General features: G+C 37.4%; 1 protein-coding gene across 1 annotated transcript in view; it reads right to left on the bottom strand.

The window, feature by feature from the left end:
* Positions 1–16,135, bottom strand: part of AGBL2 (AGBL carboxypeptidase 2) — a 98,801-nt gene that overhangs the window by 19,060 nt on the left and 63,606 nt on the right. The window contains 3 exon segments of the mRNA XM_057508218.1: positions 1,990–2,146; positions 3,700–4,482; positions 5,889–6,042. Of these exon segments, the coding sequence (XP_057364201.1) occupies positions 1,990–2,146; positions 3,700–4,482; positions 5,889–6,042 (1,094 nt within the window).

A 16,135-nucleotide genomic window follows, 5' to 3' on the forward strand; every position in this document is an offset into this window, starting at 1 on the left:
GTTCTGTGTTTCTGCTGCTGTTTTGTTCCTTACATTTTTTCTTTATTCTTATACTCCACATATGAGTGAAATCATTTGGTACTTGTCTTTCTCTGCCTGGCTTATTTCACTGAGCATAATACCCTCTAGCTCCATCCATGTTGTTGCAAATGGTAGGATTTGTTTTCTTCTTATGGCTGAATAATATTCCATTGTGTATATGTACCATCTCTTCTTTATCCATTAATCTACTGATGGACACTTAGGTTGCTTCCATTTCTTGGCTATTGTAAATCGTGCTGCGATAAACACAGGGGTGCATCTGTCTTTTTCAAACTGGGCTGCTGCATTCTTAGGGTAAATTCCTAGAAGTGGATTCCTGGGTCAAATGGTATTCCTATTTTGAACTTTTTGAGGAACCTCCATACTGCTTTCCACAACGGTTGAACTAATTTACATTCCCACCAGCAGTGGGGAAGGTTCCCCTTTCTCCACAACCTTGCCAACATTTGTTGTTGTTTGTTTTGGATGATGGCCATCCTTACTGGTGTGAGGTGATATCTCATTGTGGTTTTAATTTGCATTTCTCTGATGATTAGTGATGTGGAGCATCTTTTCATGTGCCTGTTGGCCATCTGAATTTCTTCTTTGGAGAAGTGTCTGTTCAGCTCCTCTGCCCATTTTTTAATTGGATTATTTGCTTTTTGTTTGTTGAGGTGTGTGAGCTCTTTATATATTTTGGATGTCAATCCTTTATCAGAAATGTCATTTATGAATATATTATCCCATACTGTAGGATGCCTTTTTGTTCTATTGGTGGTATCCTTTGCTTTACAGAAGCTTTTCAGCTTATCTTACACACACACACACACACACACACACACACACACACACACATATATACATATATAAATATATATATTTAATTTTGGTATCATTAAGCTACAATTACATGAAGCTCCCCCCTTCACCAAGTCCCCATCACATACCCCTTCACAGTTACTGTCCATCAGTGTAGTCTTACATATATTTTTATGTGAGAAAATTTGCACTATCATTTAAATACTTTTCTAAATCAACCTGATTTCTTCTTTCTAAGGACAGTTATATTTTGTGGATTTATTTAATGATGGTGAAGACCAACTTGTAAACCAATGAAGATAATCTGTATATGCCCAACTGTCAGAGGTGTTACTGAGCCAACTATGAAAGACTCTCAGTTGTTTTCATTAGCCCTTTAATATCGACAGTTATTTGTGATCTTGTATTACATGAACAGTCTGTGGAGGCTCATATCCCATCAGCATTTCCTGTGTCCTTCAAGCCTTTCTTCCACTGCCACCCACAAGGTTAAAGATGATAGATAAGTCTGCCTACTAGGAGACAGAACTTTGCCCAGGCAAAGCATCCAGAGCAATTTTAAGATATCATCTTTATTGAGACATAATTCACACACCATAAAATTCACACATTTAAGGTACACAATTCAATGGTTTAAGTATATTCACGAAGTTGTGCAGCCATCACCACAATCTAAGTTTAGAACATTTTCTCTACCCCAGAAAGTAGCCCAGTATCCATTAAGCAGTCCACTCCCCATGCCTCGGTCCCCTCACCAGCCCCAGACAATCATTCAACTTCCTGTCTCTACAGATTTTTGCCTTACATTTCATAGAATACAACCATACAAAATGTGGCTTTTGGTGTCTGGCTTCTTTGACTCAGCATAACACTTTCAAGGTTCATCTATGTCCTAGAGTAATGGTATAGTATTTAATCATTTTATGCTAAATAACACTCATTGTGTATGTATACTACATTTTATTTATCTGTTCATCGGTTGATGGAAGTAGAGTAATTCTTATGCCACACCTTCTAAATTCTTGAAGTCCAGGTTGCTGTGATTTACCCAGGATAATTAAAAGAGATATAAATCAAATACTACATAAAAGATGCAGTAAGTTCCCTTCTCCCTTAGTCAGTGGACAGAAACTTACCTTATGTGCTTACCTTATCTGGTGCATTTTTGCTTAACATTAATGGAAAGACTTGCTCATGAAGCCAATACTTGGGATTGTTGTTATTACAGCCATACAGGAAGATATTATTCTTACGACTATGGCCATGGAAATCACAATACAAGAGAACCTCCCTTTCTTCAAGAAGTCTGTTGGGGGTGGGGGCAAATGGATAAATAATCAAGGATCTTTCAGAGCCTCTTCCTTAAGTATGTCACTTGATACCTTCCTTCCTAAGAAAATGTCAACCCATTAAATGGCCTTCAAAAAACCCTATCCCCATGCTCAGCCCCTGCTGTGATCATGTCACTAGCACTCCTTGCCCCTGCCTGTCAAAAGGACCTGAAATGGAGAAGTCCTGATGTATGTGGGCTGGCAGGTGGGCTTTGTACATGCTGACAAGGAAGTGGAGAGTATCTACTGCAAGAAAGCCCACCATGATGCAGACCTGTGGAAAGAGGCAGAGGTAGAAAGGCTGTAATGGCAGGGATGAAAAAAGAACCTAAGGGAGCCATGGTTCCTGACTTTCCAGGGATAGTTCCTGTAAGGCTCAGCTCTCCTTTGACTCCTGATCACCCAGGATGCCTATTCAGTTGTCCAAACATGGTTACCTTCTCCATGAGGATGATGACAGGACAAGGAGGATGATAGTGCCACACATTTACAAAGTGCTGGGTACTATGCTAAACAGAGTACATGGGCTATCTCATTTAATTGTAAACCACCCAAGGCAGGCATTATTGTCCCCAACCCACAGATAAGAAAGCTGAAGTGCAGAGAGGTTAAATCCCTTCCTAAATCACTAGCCAGTAGTAAAACCAGGTCTTAATCCAGGCCTGACTCCCAAAGATATGCTCTTAGCCATTTTGCCTACCAGCCCAGTGCTATTCCCACCCTTTCACACAGATTTAATTAGGAGGTGTGTGCATCCACATATTCTTATATGCTTAATTTCCAATGAAATGGAAGCTCCTTGAAGGTGCTATTACATCACAGCCTTCAACTGCTTTCACACAGGCTTGGAAAATGCTAGTTGATTTATTATTCTTTCTTCAAAGTATTCTTTCTTCATGAGAGGCAATATAAGATGGTAATAAGGAACTCAGACTCTGGAACCAGAGAGCCTGTATTCAAATATCTACTCCGTCACTTACCAGCTGTATGACCTTGGGCAAGTTACTTAACCTTTCTAGGCCTTAATTTTCTCATGATATACAAAATGGAGATACTGATTGTGCCTACCTCATAGAGTTAATGAGAAGATTAAATGTGCTGTACTTGTAAACTACTGAGAATACTCCATTGTCTCATACATAAGCACTATATAATATATATATAATATATATATTTTATATATATAATAAGTACTATTATAATTACACAAATCTCCTCATGAAGACTTTATGAACTCCCCTGACTTCTGACCTTTTCCATTCAACTGTTTCATTTGTAAGCAAACTGCCCCTAGTTGTAATGTAGCATGTTCAGTTTCAACCCAAAGACAAGACATGATTTAAAAGTTTCAAAATGAATAAGCTCACACGACTACAAAGTGAAAGGTAAAGAATGTTTCCAAGAAAATAAAACAACTTTTCCCCTTGGTGCAAAAAAAAAAAGAATGTTTCCAAAGTCATACCCAATCCACAGGCCCATCAGACAGTACTCAAAGCATTCAGAGAAAGATCGTTATAAAGGCGCTCACCTTTTGATCATGTTCCTGGTGTACCAGATGCAAGGAAAAGATTCCTTCAGAACTGTTTTATAATTCCTGTTCAAGTCCCTTCCAGCTAGTGAACACCGGTAATTCCCCACAATCACTCCATCTGGATTTAACATGGGAACCACTTTGAAGACAAAGATATCTCTGAGGAGCTGGGCATCTGGGGATTTGCTAAGGATGAAATCCAAAAAGCCTTTCATGATCCAGGAGCCATTACTTTCCCCAGGGTGGACTCTAGCACTCAAGACCACAGCTTTCTTTGCAGCTGCCTCTTGAGGGGTCCGGGATGGGTTGGTGATGGTGAGCAGGTACACAGTATTTCCTGCTAGGCTTCTGCATAAAGTGCGGAGTTTGCAGAACTGAGATTGGATGGGGTCATTTGCCACTGACAGGAGGTAGCACTGCAAGTCAGTGTATGTATATGGGTAGAAGTGTGCAAAGAAGCAAGTGTCCTGGTCATGTGGAAACTGAATGGTCCATGTGAGACAGTAAAAAGGCTGCTGCCCATCATCTATGTTGTTCTTATAGTACTTGATTTCATTTCCTTCTCTCCTCCAGCCAATATTGTGGGTGTTGGCATCTAATTGGGAGTACATGAGTGGCTTCATCCCTATTGTATAAAGGCTCTTGGGTTTTAGCAAGTTGACAATGGTGAAGCGGTAGGTGGCATCTTTCCTGGTGTTCTGAACTCGAAAATAAAACCACTGAGTGTGTTTGTTCGTGTAGAGGTCAGTTCGTAAGGTGAGTTCATACTCATAGGTATCTCTGTAATGGAGAAAATAGAAGAATATCTCTATAATCCACACAACCCTCAAAAAATGAATCTGGGAAAATATTGTTTCCCCCTGGTGAAAATGGATCTTGTTACAGGAGTATAGCCTGCTATATTAAGCATTTATTTTCTAATTTACCTACTTTTTCAACTTACATATTAGGTTAGCAGGAACTGGGGTAAAGAAAGTTTATTTGGGGTAGGACAGGAAGAGTCTCAAAACTTATACTGCTGCATAGGATGTTCGGGAGCTCTGTGAATTTCTTGGTATCCTTCTAGAGTACCTAGTAGCAGTTTCTAACTACTTCATACATTTCTCAGAAACACTCTGAGCAGTAGCAAAGCCAGAGCCCTCTGTTGGCTGTTAGCTACCTCCTGGACATCACCACTGTGGAGGAGACCCTTCAGCTATTATTTTTATTTCTGATGTGCTATTGTTTTTATCTCTGATTATCACTTGTTTGAAGATGAGGGGACATCTCTGGAATGCATTCACCTCTTGAAAAGAAGCAGGACTAACTTGTAGAAGAGGAAATACAGATACAAAAAATAATGAAAAGATATTTATCCACATGCATAATTAAAGAAATGCAAATTAAAATAGGATGCTATTTTTCCCTTCATCTCATCAGCATTTCAGCATTTGGGAAAGAGGTACACTCATTCACTGTTGATGGGAACTGAAATCATGTTGGAGGGCAAATTTGGCAAAAACTAGCAATACTTAGTGTTTAAACCCTTTGACCCAACAATTTTATTTCTAAAGTTTATCCTATAAAACCTCAAATATTTAAAGATATAAGTGCTTATGGATGTTAATTCTTTAATTTGTTAAAAAATTGTAAATATTTTAATTTCCCATCAGTTGGGGCCAGGGTAAATAAGATATGGAATATCTATACAATAAATTAATATGAAACTATTAAAAAATAAGGATATATGTCTGTGGTACTGCCTTAGAAAATAATTTACAATTTATTTAGTTGAAAAAACAATTCTCAAAACAGTATGTATACCATTATATTTAAAAATGTACATATTTCTGTATATTACACACACACACATATGTAGAGAAAAAATTCAAACATACTGAACTATTAACAGGTGTTGCATTTGCGAGGTATGATTATAGGACATTAACTTTTTATGCTATGTATTTTTATTAATACAAATTTTAAATAAGCACTAATTTCTTTTATAAGCAGAAAAATCCCTTAGATAAATTTATTTTGGGGAAAAATATGAGTCACAATTATTCCATTCTTCTTCATCTTCATAACCATTTCTTATCACCTCTCTCCCTTTTGAAAACACTCCCGACTCCTGATATGATTCCTGAAGACACTTCTCAGTCACCTCAGTCATCATCCCTTTGGGAAATTCCTCTTTACTTACTCACACTCTGACAGCTTTTTGCAGATTCCCACTCTCAAACCTTGATTCAAACAGTAGAGTATTATCTTCTGGTCCTTGCAATGTGACAGCGACCTCCTTGATAATTCCTCTTTTGCCTCTCACTCTGGAACTGGTGAAATAGGAACCTTCAGTGGGCACTGCAGATGAGACAGCCATATTTAGACCAGCTTCCCCTCAGAATCCATTCATTTGGCAAATATCTACTGAACCCCTCTATGTATTCAGCACTATGCTAGGTTAACAACAATGAATATTCAAATGTTGAATTGTCATTGCTGAGACTTTTAATTATAAATAATGTATTTCTTTGAAGACCTTCAAGTGGGTTAGAGACTTCCTTCTGGTCCATGGCTACCTTTGGCATCTCAGATACTGCCTGTACCCATTTAAACCCTAATTTAAAAGGACGTTGACAAAAAATTATATTCTCATTGGAGCATCTGAAAACATTTGCAATCATAGTCTACAAATATATATATAAACAAACAGCATCAACTTATTAAAAAAAGGAAAAACAAAAAAAGAGAAAATTAAGTATACTCCATATCATTTTTTGGCATATCCTTCCAGACTTATATATTAAAAAAAAAAAGTTTGACAAGAATTGGCATAGATGAATTTGCTTAAGAGAGGAACCAAAATATCATAGTAATTAGTGAAAAGAAAATGGGGGTTTCAATTTTTCAGACAAATTCAGTGAAAGTGCCATATGATATCTTTGATTTTTGCAGCTACATTTCTAAAAGTGTTGTAAGGCATCATAGATTTCCCAAGGACTTCTCTTTGTACTACAGTATTCTTACCATTGTATCCAGAGGAACCTACTTTGCCACCTTTTGTTGATTTTCTCTTTGTTAGGAGATAAAAAATTTCTAGATTTTCATTTGTCAAAATGACTTTGCAAGTGGTTCAAGCAATTCTTTAACATTTATCAACTTCATCAAATCCTGCATCTCTTGTAAAGATAATTTCACTTTGTAAATAATTTTTACCACATTGCATTATATTGTCAAATATACTGTTGTTAACAATATCCACCAATCAGCAGGTGACTGATATCAACAAACATGCTGACGAAGGAGCAGAGTAGATGTGAACTTTAAACAAATAGTAATGTGTGGGGCCTGACTTTATAAGTAGTAAGTTCATTAGTAAATACGTTCATATTATGATGACTTCTGCCTCTATATGCAACCTTGTCACTGTGGAGACTTAAATAATAAATAAGTAGATGATAAATGAGAGCAAAGGAGAAAGCAAGAATATAAAGAACAGCACAGAGGAAGTAACAGAAGCAGGTGCAAGAGCACATGTAATCCAATTGAAAGCTGGGGATCCATGTGACTCAGTCTCTTTATAGAATCACAAAGTACAGACCAGCAACCAGATATCATTAATATAGGAATTTCAATATTTTCTTGAGTGTTTCAGCTAACATTAAAGATGATCCAATTCATAGTCCCTAGTAACAATTGTGAAAAAAACCTCTCCTGTTTTCCCCCAATATTCTTTTTTTATTTTTATATATTTTTTTTATTTTTTATTTTATTTTTTTTTGTGAAGGCATCTCTCATATTTATTGATCAAATGGTTGTTAACGACAATAAAATTCTGTATAGGGGAGTCAGTGCTCAATGCACAATCATTAATCCACCCCAAGCCTAATTTTCGTCAGTCTCCAATCTTCTGAGGCATAACAAACAAGTTCTTACATGTAGAACAAATTCTTACATAATGAATAAGTTACATAGTGAACAGTACAAGGGGAGTCATCACAGAAACTTTCGGTTTTGCTCATGCATTATGAACTCTAAACAGTCAGTTCAAATATGAATACTCATTTGGTTTTTATACTTGATTTATATGTGGATACCACATTTCTCTCTTTATTATTATTATTTTTAATAAAATGCTGAAGTGGTAGGTAGATACAAGATAAAGGTAGAGAACATAGTTTAGTGTTGTAAGAGAGCAAATGTAGATGATCAGGTGTGTGCCTGTAAACTATGTGTTAATCCAAGCTAGACAAGGGCAATAAAACATCCACATATGCAGAAGATTTCTCTCAGAACAGGGGGGGTGAGGTTCTAAGCCTCACCTCTGTTGATCCCCAATTTCTCACCTGATGGCCCCCCTGCGACTGTGCCTGTCTTAGGTTGTTCCTCCCTTGAGGAATCTTACCCGTCTCTGGCTAACCAGTCATCTTCCGGGGCCATACAGGGAAATGTGAAGTTGGTAAGTGAGAGGGAAGCCTTATTGTTTGAAAAGGTTAGCTTTTTACTTCTTTGCATATTTATGCCCTGTGGCTTCTATGCCCAGCATTTGTCTTGAGGTATCTTTACCACTTGGAGGAGTTATGATACTCGGTAAATTTGATATGAGGCACAAATTCTATTTAAGGGTTGTAATTAGGAAGGAAGAAGAAAAGCTATAGAAGTAGCAGACGGAAGAAAACATGGGAAGATTGATTATTTCTTTGACATATCTTCTTGTAGAGTAACTTCAGCATATATAGGTTTTAAGCTACTACTTAAATTGCGCACACACATTAACATAATAGGAGTATAGTTACATAACCAAAGCATATCTGTAATTACCAGCCATCTCCAGTGAAACCAAGAAAACCATTAAGGCACCTTAGGCATTTGTGAAAACCTATCTATGATATGGTGGATATTGTCCAACCGAACCCGAACAGTCTGAGAGAAATCAGACAAATTAAAACAACCCATTCCTGGGGACTGTTCACATGCCATATGTTCTTTTAACAGTAAATAGTCTGTAGTTGTAAGAGTTTGGAGCGCTACAATTTGCACTTCTACAAATTCTTGGTTGAGTTCCAACAGTATAGATCCAGTCAAATTTGTTGTTTTACTGTATGCACAGGCCAGCTTAGATATCTCCTTCCTCATTCCCATGGCAAGTCCAGGAGCTGGTGGGATGAGTGCATCTACAGCTGTAGCAGTGCGTGGATCTTTGTTGGGGTTTTTTGATGATCATCTTCTGGCATGAGTCTTCCAGAGAGTGCAGATGTTGGAAGATCTTTTTCATATCGTATCTTAGTTCATTTTCGGGGTAGCCCAATTAGGCTTTGATCCTCTGTATAAACACAAACAGACCCTTTGCCTACACTTTTATATGCCCTTTATACCCTTGTGTAGAACTCGTTGGAGGTTACCACACAGGAACTGCCCTTTTTTTTTTTTTTTGCTTTGTTTTTGGTATCACTAATCTACACTTACATGACGAATATTATGTTTACTAGGCTCTCCCCTATACCAGGTCTCCCCTATAAACCCCTTTACAGTCACTGTCCATCAGCATAGCAAAATGTTGTAGAACCCCCCAATATTCTTATATCATATAGTTGCTCTTAGGCTTCTACACTGACAAATTCCCCAATTCTCTTTGGGGCCCTAACTTCTCAGTTTTTTGTTTCTTCATTCCTTCAATAGGGTGGCTCTATTCTCCTTGATGAATCCAAAAGACAAGAAGATCAAGGCAGCTGCACATGACAATAAAGACAATTCCCATTTATGATCTCATACTTTCTTTAGTGTCTTCCAAAACCCTCATTTATTCCATAAGGTGCAGCTGGTAGATTGTGATTGAATAAGAACAGTAAAGTTCTTATTAATTAATGCATATAGATTTTTTTCCAGTACACTATTTTCAACAGGAAGAGAGCTGATAATCAGGACAATTGGGAGTGAGATATGCACAATCACATCTCCGTTGAGTCCTCTGCTGTAACTGACATTTTATTTTTCTAGTTGCAGGATTGTAAACACACTGTAGTCCCTCACAGCTATTTCTGTTTTTCTCCAAAAAGCTCTACTCACTTAACACATTTTATTTCTAACTAATCGTGGTACATATTCCTCCTCTAAAAACAAAGATTTACTTTCTAGTCTTTACTATCTAGAAGAGATCAAGTTTTGAAAAATGAGAAAATTTTTCTTGTTTTCTATTTCTTGAACACATTTGCCAACAGAGGGCTCTTTTAAAAAAGCTCTAATTAGCTCTGGTACCTGTGTGTGCAATGCGTATCAGATGATTTTTGGTTGCCCTTGTTGGCAGCTTCTCCACCTCTCCATATCCCTTCCTATTACTAACTTGGCATTCTGACATTATTAATTCAAAATTTACTTCCCCTTCCTTGGAGAGTTTGTATTACATTTCTTGGCTCATCACTCTTTGACATTACATCTCCTTTCTGTCTCAAATGGTACTATTATCACCTGTTCCACATCCTCCCTAGCACTTGTTTATATTTTTATTATAGCTCTTTTAGTGGGTGTGAAGTTGATTCATTCTTTCCATATATATCCTTTATTTTTTATTTTGTTATCATTAATATACAATCACATAAGCAACATTCTGGTTACTAGATTTCCCCATTATCAGGTCCCCATCACATACCCCATTACAGTCACTGTCCATCAGTGTAGTAAGATGCTAGAGAGTCACTACTTGCAGTCTCTGTGCTATACTGTCTTCCCCATGCACCCCCTACATTATGTGTGCTAATTGTAATGCCCCTTATTCCCCTTCTCCCTCGCTTCCCACCCACCCTCCCCAGTCCCTTTCCCTGTGGTAACTGTTAGTTCATTCTTGGGTTCTGTGAGTCCACTGCTGTTTTGTTCCTTCAGTTTTTGCTTTGTTCTTATGCAGCACAGATGAGTGAAATCATTTGGTACTTGTCTTTCTCCACCTGACTTATTTCACTGAGCATATCCTCTAGCTCCATCCATGTTGCTACAAATGGTAGGATTTGTCTGATTCTTATGACTGAATAATATTCCATTGTGTATATGTACCACCTCTTCTTTATTCATTCATCTACTGAGGAACACTTAGGTTTCTTCCATTTCTTGGCAATTGTAAATAGTGCTGCGATAAACATAGGGGTGCATATGTCTTTTTGAAACTGGGATCCTTCTCCTTTATATTTTTTTATTAGGGTATCAATGATATACACTTTATGAAGGTTTCACAAGAAAAACAATGTGGTTATTACATTCATCCTTATTATCAAGTCCCATATATATCCTTTATTAAGCAGAGGAAATTCTCTTCTATTCCTAGTTTTCTAAATGTTCGTATCACAAAAGGCTGGATTTTGTCAAGTGCTTTTTCTACATCAGTTGAAATGATTGTGTTTTTTTTCCTCTTGGTTCTATTAATGTAGTTTGTTACATTGATTTTATATCAAACTAACTTTGCATTCCCAGAATAAATCCTCTATAGTCATGATGTATAGTTATTTTAGTATGCTGTTGGATTTGGTTTGCTGATAATTGGTTGAGGATTTTTACATTTACATTCATGAAGAATACTGATTTATAGTTTTCTTGTGATGTCTTTGTCTGGTTTTGAATACTAGCTTCATGAAAAGAAGTGGGAAACATTTCCTCCTATTCTGTTTTCAGAAGTTATGAATAATTAGGACTATTTCATCTATAAATGTTTGATATAATTCAAACAAAACCTGTCTGGACCAGGGATTTCTTTGCAGAAAGAGTTTAGATTACTAATTAAATTTCTTTGTTATACTCTATCTAGACTTACTTCTTCCTCAGTTTTGGTAATTTGTGTCTTTCTAGAAAATTTTCCTGTTCATCTAATTTATTGGCATAACTTTGTTAATAGCATTACATTGTAATTCTTTTGATTTCTGCAGTGTTTATGTCTCCTCTCATTCTTGATTTTGATAATTTGTGTCTCCTCTCCTTTTTTGATTAGCCTGGCTAAAGTTTTGTCAATTTTACTGATGCTTTCAAAGAACCAAATTTTGGTTTGATTTTCTACATTATTTTTTTGTTTTCTATTTCATTGATTTTCATTCTTTTTTTTTTTTTTTTTAAATAATAATTTTTTATTGAAGGGTAGTTGACGCACAGTATTACATTACATTAGTTTCAAGTGTACAACACAGTGGTAGAACATTTATATACATAATTCTAGGTTCCAGCTATCACCCTACCAAGCTGTTTCAATATCTTGACTATATTCCTTATGCTATACATTACATCCCGGTTATTTATTTATTTTACCATTGGAAGTCTGTCCTTTTTTTTTTTTTTTTTTTTTTTTTTGTGAGGTCATCTCTCATATTTATTGATCAAATGGTTGTTAACGACAATAAAATTCTGTATAGGGGAGTCAATGCTCAATGCACAATCATTAATCCACCCCAAGCCTAATTTTCGTCAGTCTCCAATCTTCTGAGGCATAACAAACAAGTTCTTACATGGAGAACAAATTCTTACATAATGAATAAGTTACATAGTGAACAGTACAAGGGGAGTCATCACAGAAACTTTCGGTTTTGCTCATGCATTATGAACTCTAAACAGTCAGTTCAAATATGAATACTCATTTGGTTTTTATACTTGATTTATATGTGGATACCACATTTCTCTCTTTATTATTATTTTTTTTAATAAAATGCTGAAGTGGTAGGTAGATACAAGATAAAGGTAGAAAACAGTTTAGTGTTGTAAGAGAGCAAATGTAGATGATCAGGTGTGTGCCTGTAGACTATGTGTTAATCCAAGCTAGACAAGGGCAATAAAACATCCACGTATGCAGAAGATTTCTCTCAGAACAGGGGGGGTGAGGTTCTAAGCCTCACCTCTGTTGATCCCCAATTTCTCACCTGATGGCCCCCCTGCGACTGTGCCTGTCTTAGGTTGTTCCTCCCTTGAGGAATCTTACCCGTCTCTGGCTAACCAGTCATCTTCCGGGGCCATACAGGGAAATGTGAAGTTGGTAAGTGAGAGGGAAGCCTTATTGTTTGAAAAGGTTAGCTTTTTACTTCTTTGCATATTTATGCCCTGTAGCTTCTATGCCCAGCATTTGTCTTGAGGTATCTTTACCACTTGGAAGAATTATGATACTCGGTAAATTTGATATGAGGCACGAATTCTATTTAAGGGTTGTAATTAGGAAGGAAGAAGAAAAGCTATAGAAGTAGCAGGCGGAAGAAAACATGGGAAGATTGATTATTTCTTTGACATATCTTCTTGTAGAGTAACTTCGGCATATATAGGTTTTAAGCTACTACTTAAATTGCGCACACACATTAACATAATAGGAGTATAGTTACATAACCAAAGCATATCTGTAATTACCAGCCATCTCCAGTGAAACCAAGAAAACCAGTTAGGCACCTTAGGCATTTGTGAAAACTTATCTATGATATGGTGGATATTGTCCAACTGAACTTGAACAGTCTGAGAGAAATCAGACAAATTAAAACAACCCATTCCTGGGGACTGTTCACATGCCATATGTTCTTTTAACAGTAAATAGTCTGTAGTTGTAAGATTTTGGAGCGCTACAATTTGCACTTCTCCAAATTTTTGGTTGAGTTCCAACAGTATAGATCCAGTCAAATTTGTTGTTTTACTGTATGCACAGGCCAGCTTAGATATCTCCTTCCTCATTCCCATGGCAAGTCCAGGAACTGGTGGGATGAGTGCATCTACAGCTGTAGCAGTGCGTGGATCTTTGTTGGGGTTTTTTGATGATCATCTTCTGGCATGAGTCTTCCAGAGAGTGCAGATGTTGGAAGTTCTTTTTCATATCGTATCTTAGTTCATTTTCGGGGTAGCCCAATTAGGCTTTGATCCTCTGTATAAACACAAACAGACCCTTTGCCTACACTTTTATATGCCCTTTATACCCTTGTGTAGAACTCGTTGGAGGTTACCACACAGGAACTGCCCTTTTTTTTTTTTTTGCTTTGTTTTTGGTATCACTAATCTACACTTACATGACGAATATTATGTTTACTAGGCTCTCCCCTATACCAGGTCCCCCCTATAAACCCCTTTACAGTCACTGTACATCAGCATAGCAAAATGTTGTAGAATCACTACTTGCCTTCTCTGTGTTGTACAGCCCTCCCTTTTCTCCTACCCCCCCATGCATGTTAATCTTAATACCCCCCCTACTTCTCCCCCCCTTATCCCTCCCTACCCACCCATCCTCCCCAGTCCCTTTCCCTTTGGTACCCGTTAGTCCATTCTTGAGTTCTGTGATTCTGCTGCTGTTTTGTTCCTTCAGTTTTTCCTTTGTTCTTATATTCCACAGATAAGTGAAATCATTTGGTATTTCTCTTTCTCCGCTTGGCTTGTTTCACTGAGCATAATACCCTCCAGCTCCATCCATGTTGCTGCAAATGATTGGATATGCCCTTTTCTTATGGCTGAGTAGTATTCCATTGTGTATATGTACCACATCTTCTTTAGCCATTCATCTATTGATGGACATTTAGGTTGCTTCCAATTCTTGGCTATTGTAAATAGTGCTGCAATAAACATAGGGGTGCATCTGTCTTTCTCAAACTTGATTGCTGTGTTCTTAGGGTAAATTCCTAGGAGTGGAATTCCTGGGTCAAATGGTAAGTCTCTTTTGAGCATTTTGATGTACCTCCATACTGCTTTCCACAATGGTTGAACTAACTTACATTCCCACCAGCAGTGTAGGAGGGTTCCCCTTTCTCCACAGCCTCGCCAACATTTGTTGTTGTTTGTCTTTTGGATGGCAGCCATCCTTACTGGTGTGAGGTGATACCTCATTGTAGTTTTAATTTGCATTTCTCTGATAATTAGCGATGTGGAGCATCTTTTCATGTGTCTGTTGGCCATCTGTATTTCTTTTTTGGAGAACTGTCTGTTCAGTTCCTCTGCCCATTTTTTAATTGGGTTATTTGTTTTTTGTTTGTTGAGGCGTGTGAGCTCTTTATTCTGGACGTGAAGCCTTTATCGGATGTGTCATTTTCAAATATATTCTCCTACACTGTAGGGATCCTTCTTGTTCTATTGATGGTGTCTTTTGCTGTACAGAAGCTTTTCAGCTTAATATAGTCCCACTTACTCATTTTTGCTGTTGTTTTCCTTGCCCAGGGAGATATGTTCAAGAAGAGGTCACTCATGTTTATGTCTAAGAGGTTTTTGCCTATGTTTTCTTCCAAGAATTTAATGGTTTCATGGCTTACATTCAGGTCTTTGATCCATTTTGAGTTTACTTTTGTATATGGGGTTAGACAATGGTCCAGTTTCATTCTCCTACATGTAGCTGTCCAGTTTTGCCAGCACCACCTGTTGAAGAGACTGTCATTTCGCCATTGTATGTCCATGGCTCCTTTATCAAATATTAATTGACCATATATGTCTGGGTTAATGTCTGGATTCTCTAGTCTGTTCCATTGGTCTGTGGCTCTGCTCTTGTGCCAGTACCAAATTGTCTTGATTACTATGGCTTTATAGTAGAGCTTGAAGTTGGGGAGTGAGATCCCCCCTACTTTATTCTTCTTTCTCAGGATTGCTTTGGCTATTCGGGGTCTTTGGTGTTTCCATATGAATTTTTGAATTATTTGTTCCAGTTCATTGAAGAATGTTGCTGGTAGTTTCATAGGGATTGCATCAAATCTGTATATTGCTTTGGGCAGGATGGCCATTTTAACGATATTAATTCTTCCTAGCCATGAGCATGGGATGAGTTTCCATCTGTTAGTGTCTCCTTTAATTTCTCTTAAGAGTGACTTGTAGTTTTCAGAGTATAAGTCTTTCACTTCTTTGGTTAGGTTTTTTCCTAGGTATTTTATTTTATTTGATGCAATTGTGAATGGAGTTGTTTTCCTGATTTCTCTTTCTGTTGGTTCATTGTTAGTATATAGGAAAGCCACAGATTTCTGTGCGTTGATTTGTATCCTGCAACTTTGCTGTATTCCGATATCAGTTCTAGTAGTATTGGGGTGGAGTCTTTAGGGTTTTTTATGTACAGTATCATGTCATCTGCAAATAGTGATAGTTTGACTTCTTCTTTGCCAATCTGGATTCCTTGTATTTCTTTGTTTTGTCTGATTGCCATGGCTAGGACCTCCAGTACTATGTTAAATAACAGTGTAGAGAGTGGGCATCCCTGTCTAGTTCCCGATCTCAGAGGAAATGCTTTCAGCTTCTCGCTGTTCAATATAATGTTGGCTGTGGGTTTATCATAGATGGCCTTTATTATGTTGAGGTACTTGCCCTCTATTCCCATTTTGCTGAGAGTTTTTAACATGAATGGATGTTGAACTTTGTCAAATGCTTTTTCAGCATCTATGGAGATGATCATGTGGTTTTTGTCTTTCTTTTTGTTGATGTGGTGGATGATATTGATGGACTTTCGAATGTTGTGCCATCCTTGCATCCCTGGGATGAATCCCACTTGGTCATG

This window comes from Manis pentadactyla, chromosome 9, assembly GCF_030020395.1.
Source record: "Manis pentadactyla isolate mManPen7 chromosome 9, mManPen7.hap1, whole genome shotgun sequence".
Lineage (NCBI taxonomy): Eukaryota > Metazoa > Chordata > Mammalia > Pholidota > Manidae > Manis > Manis pentadactyla.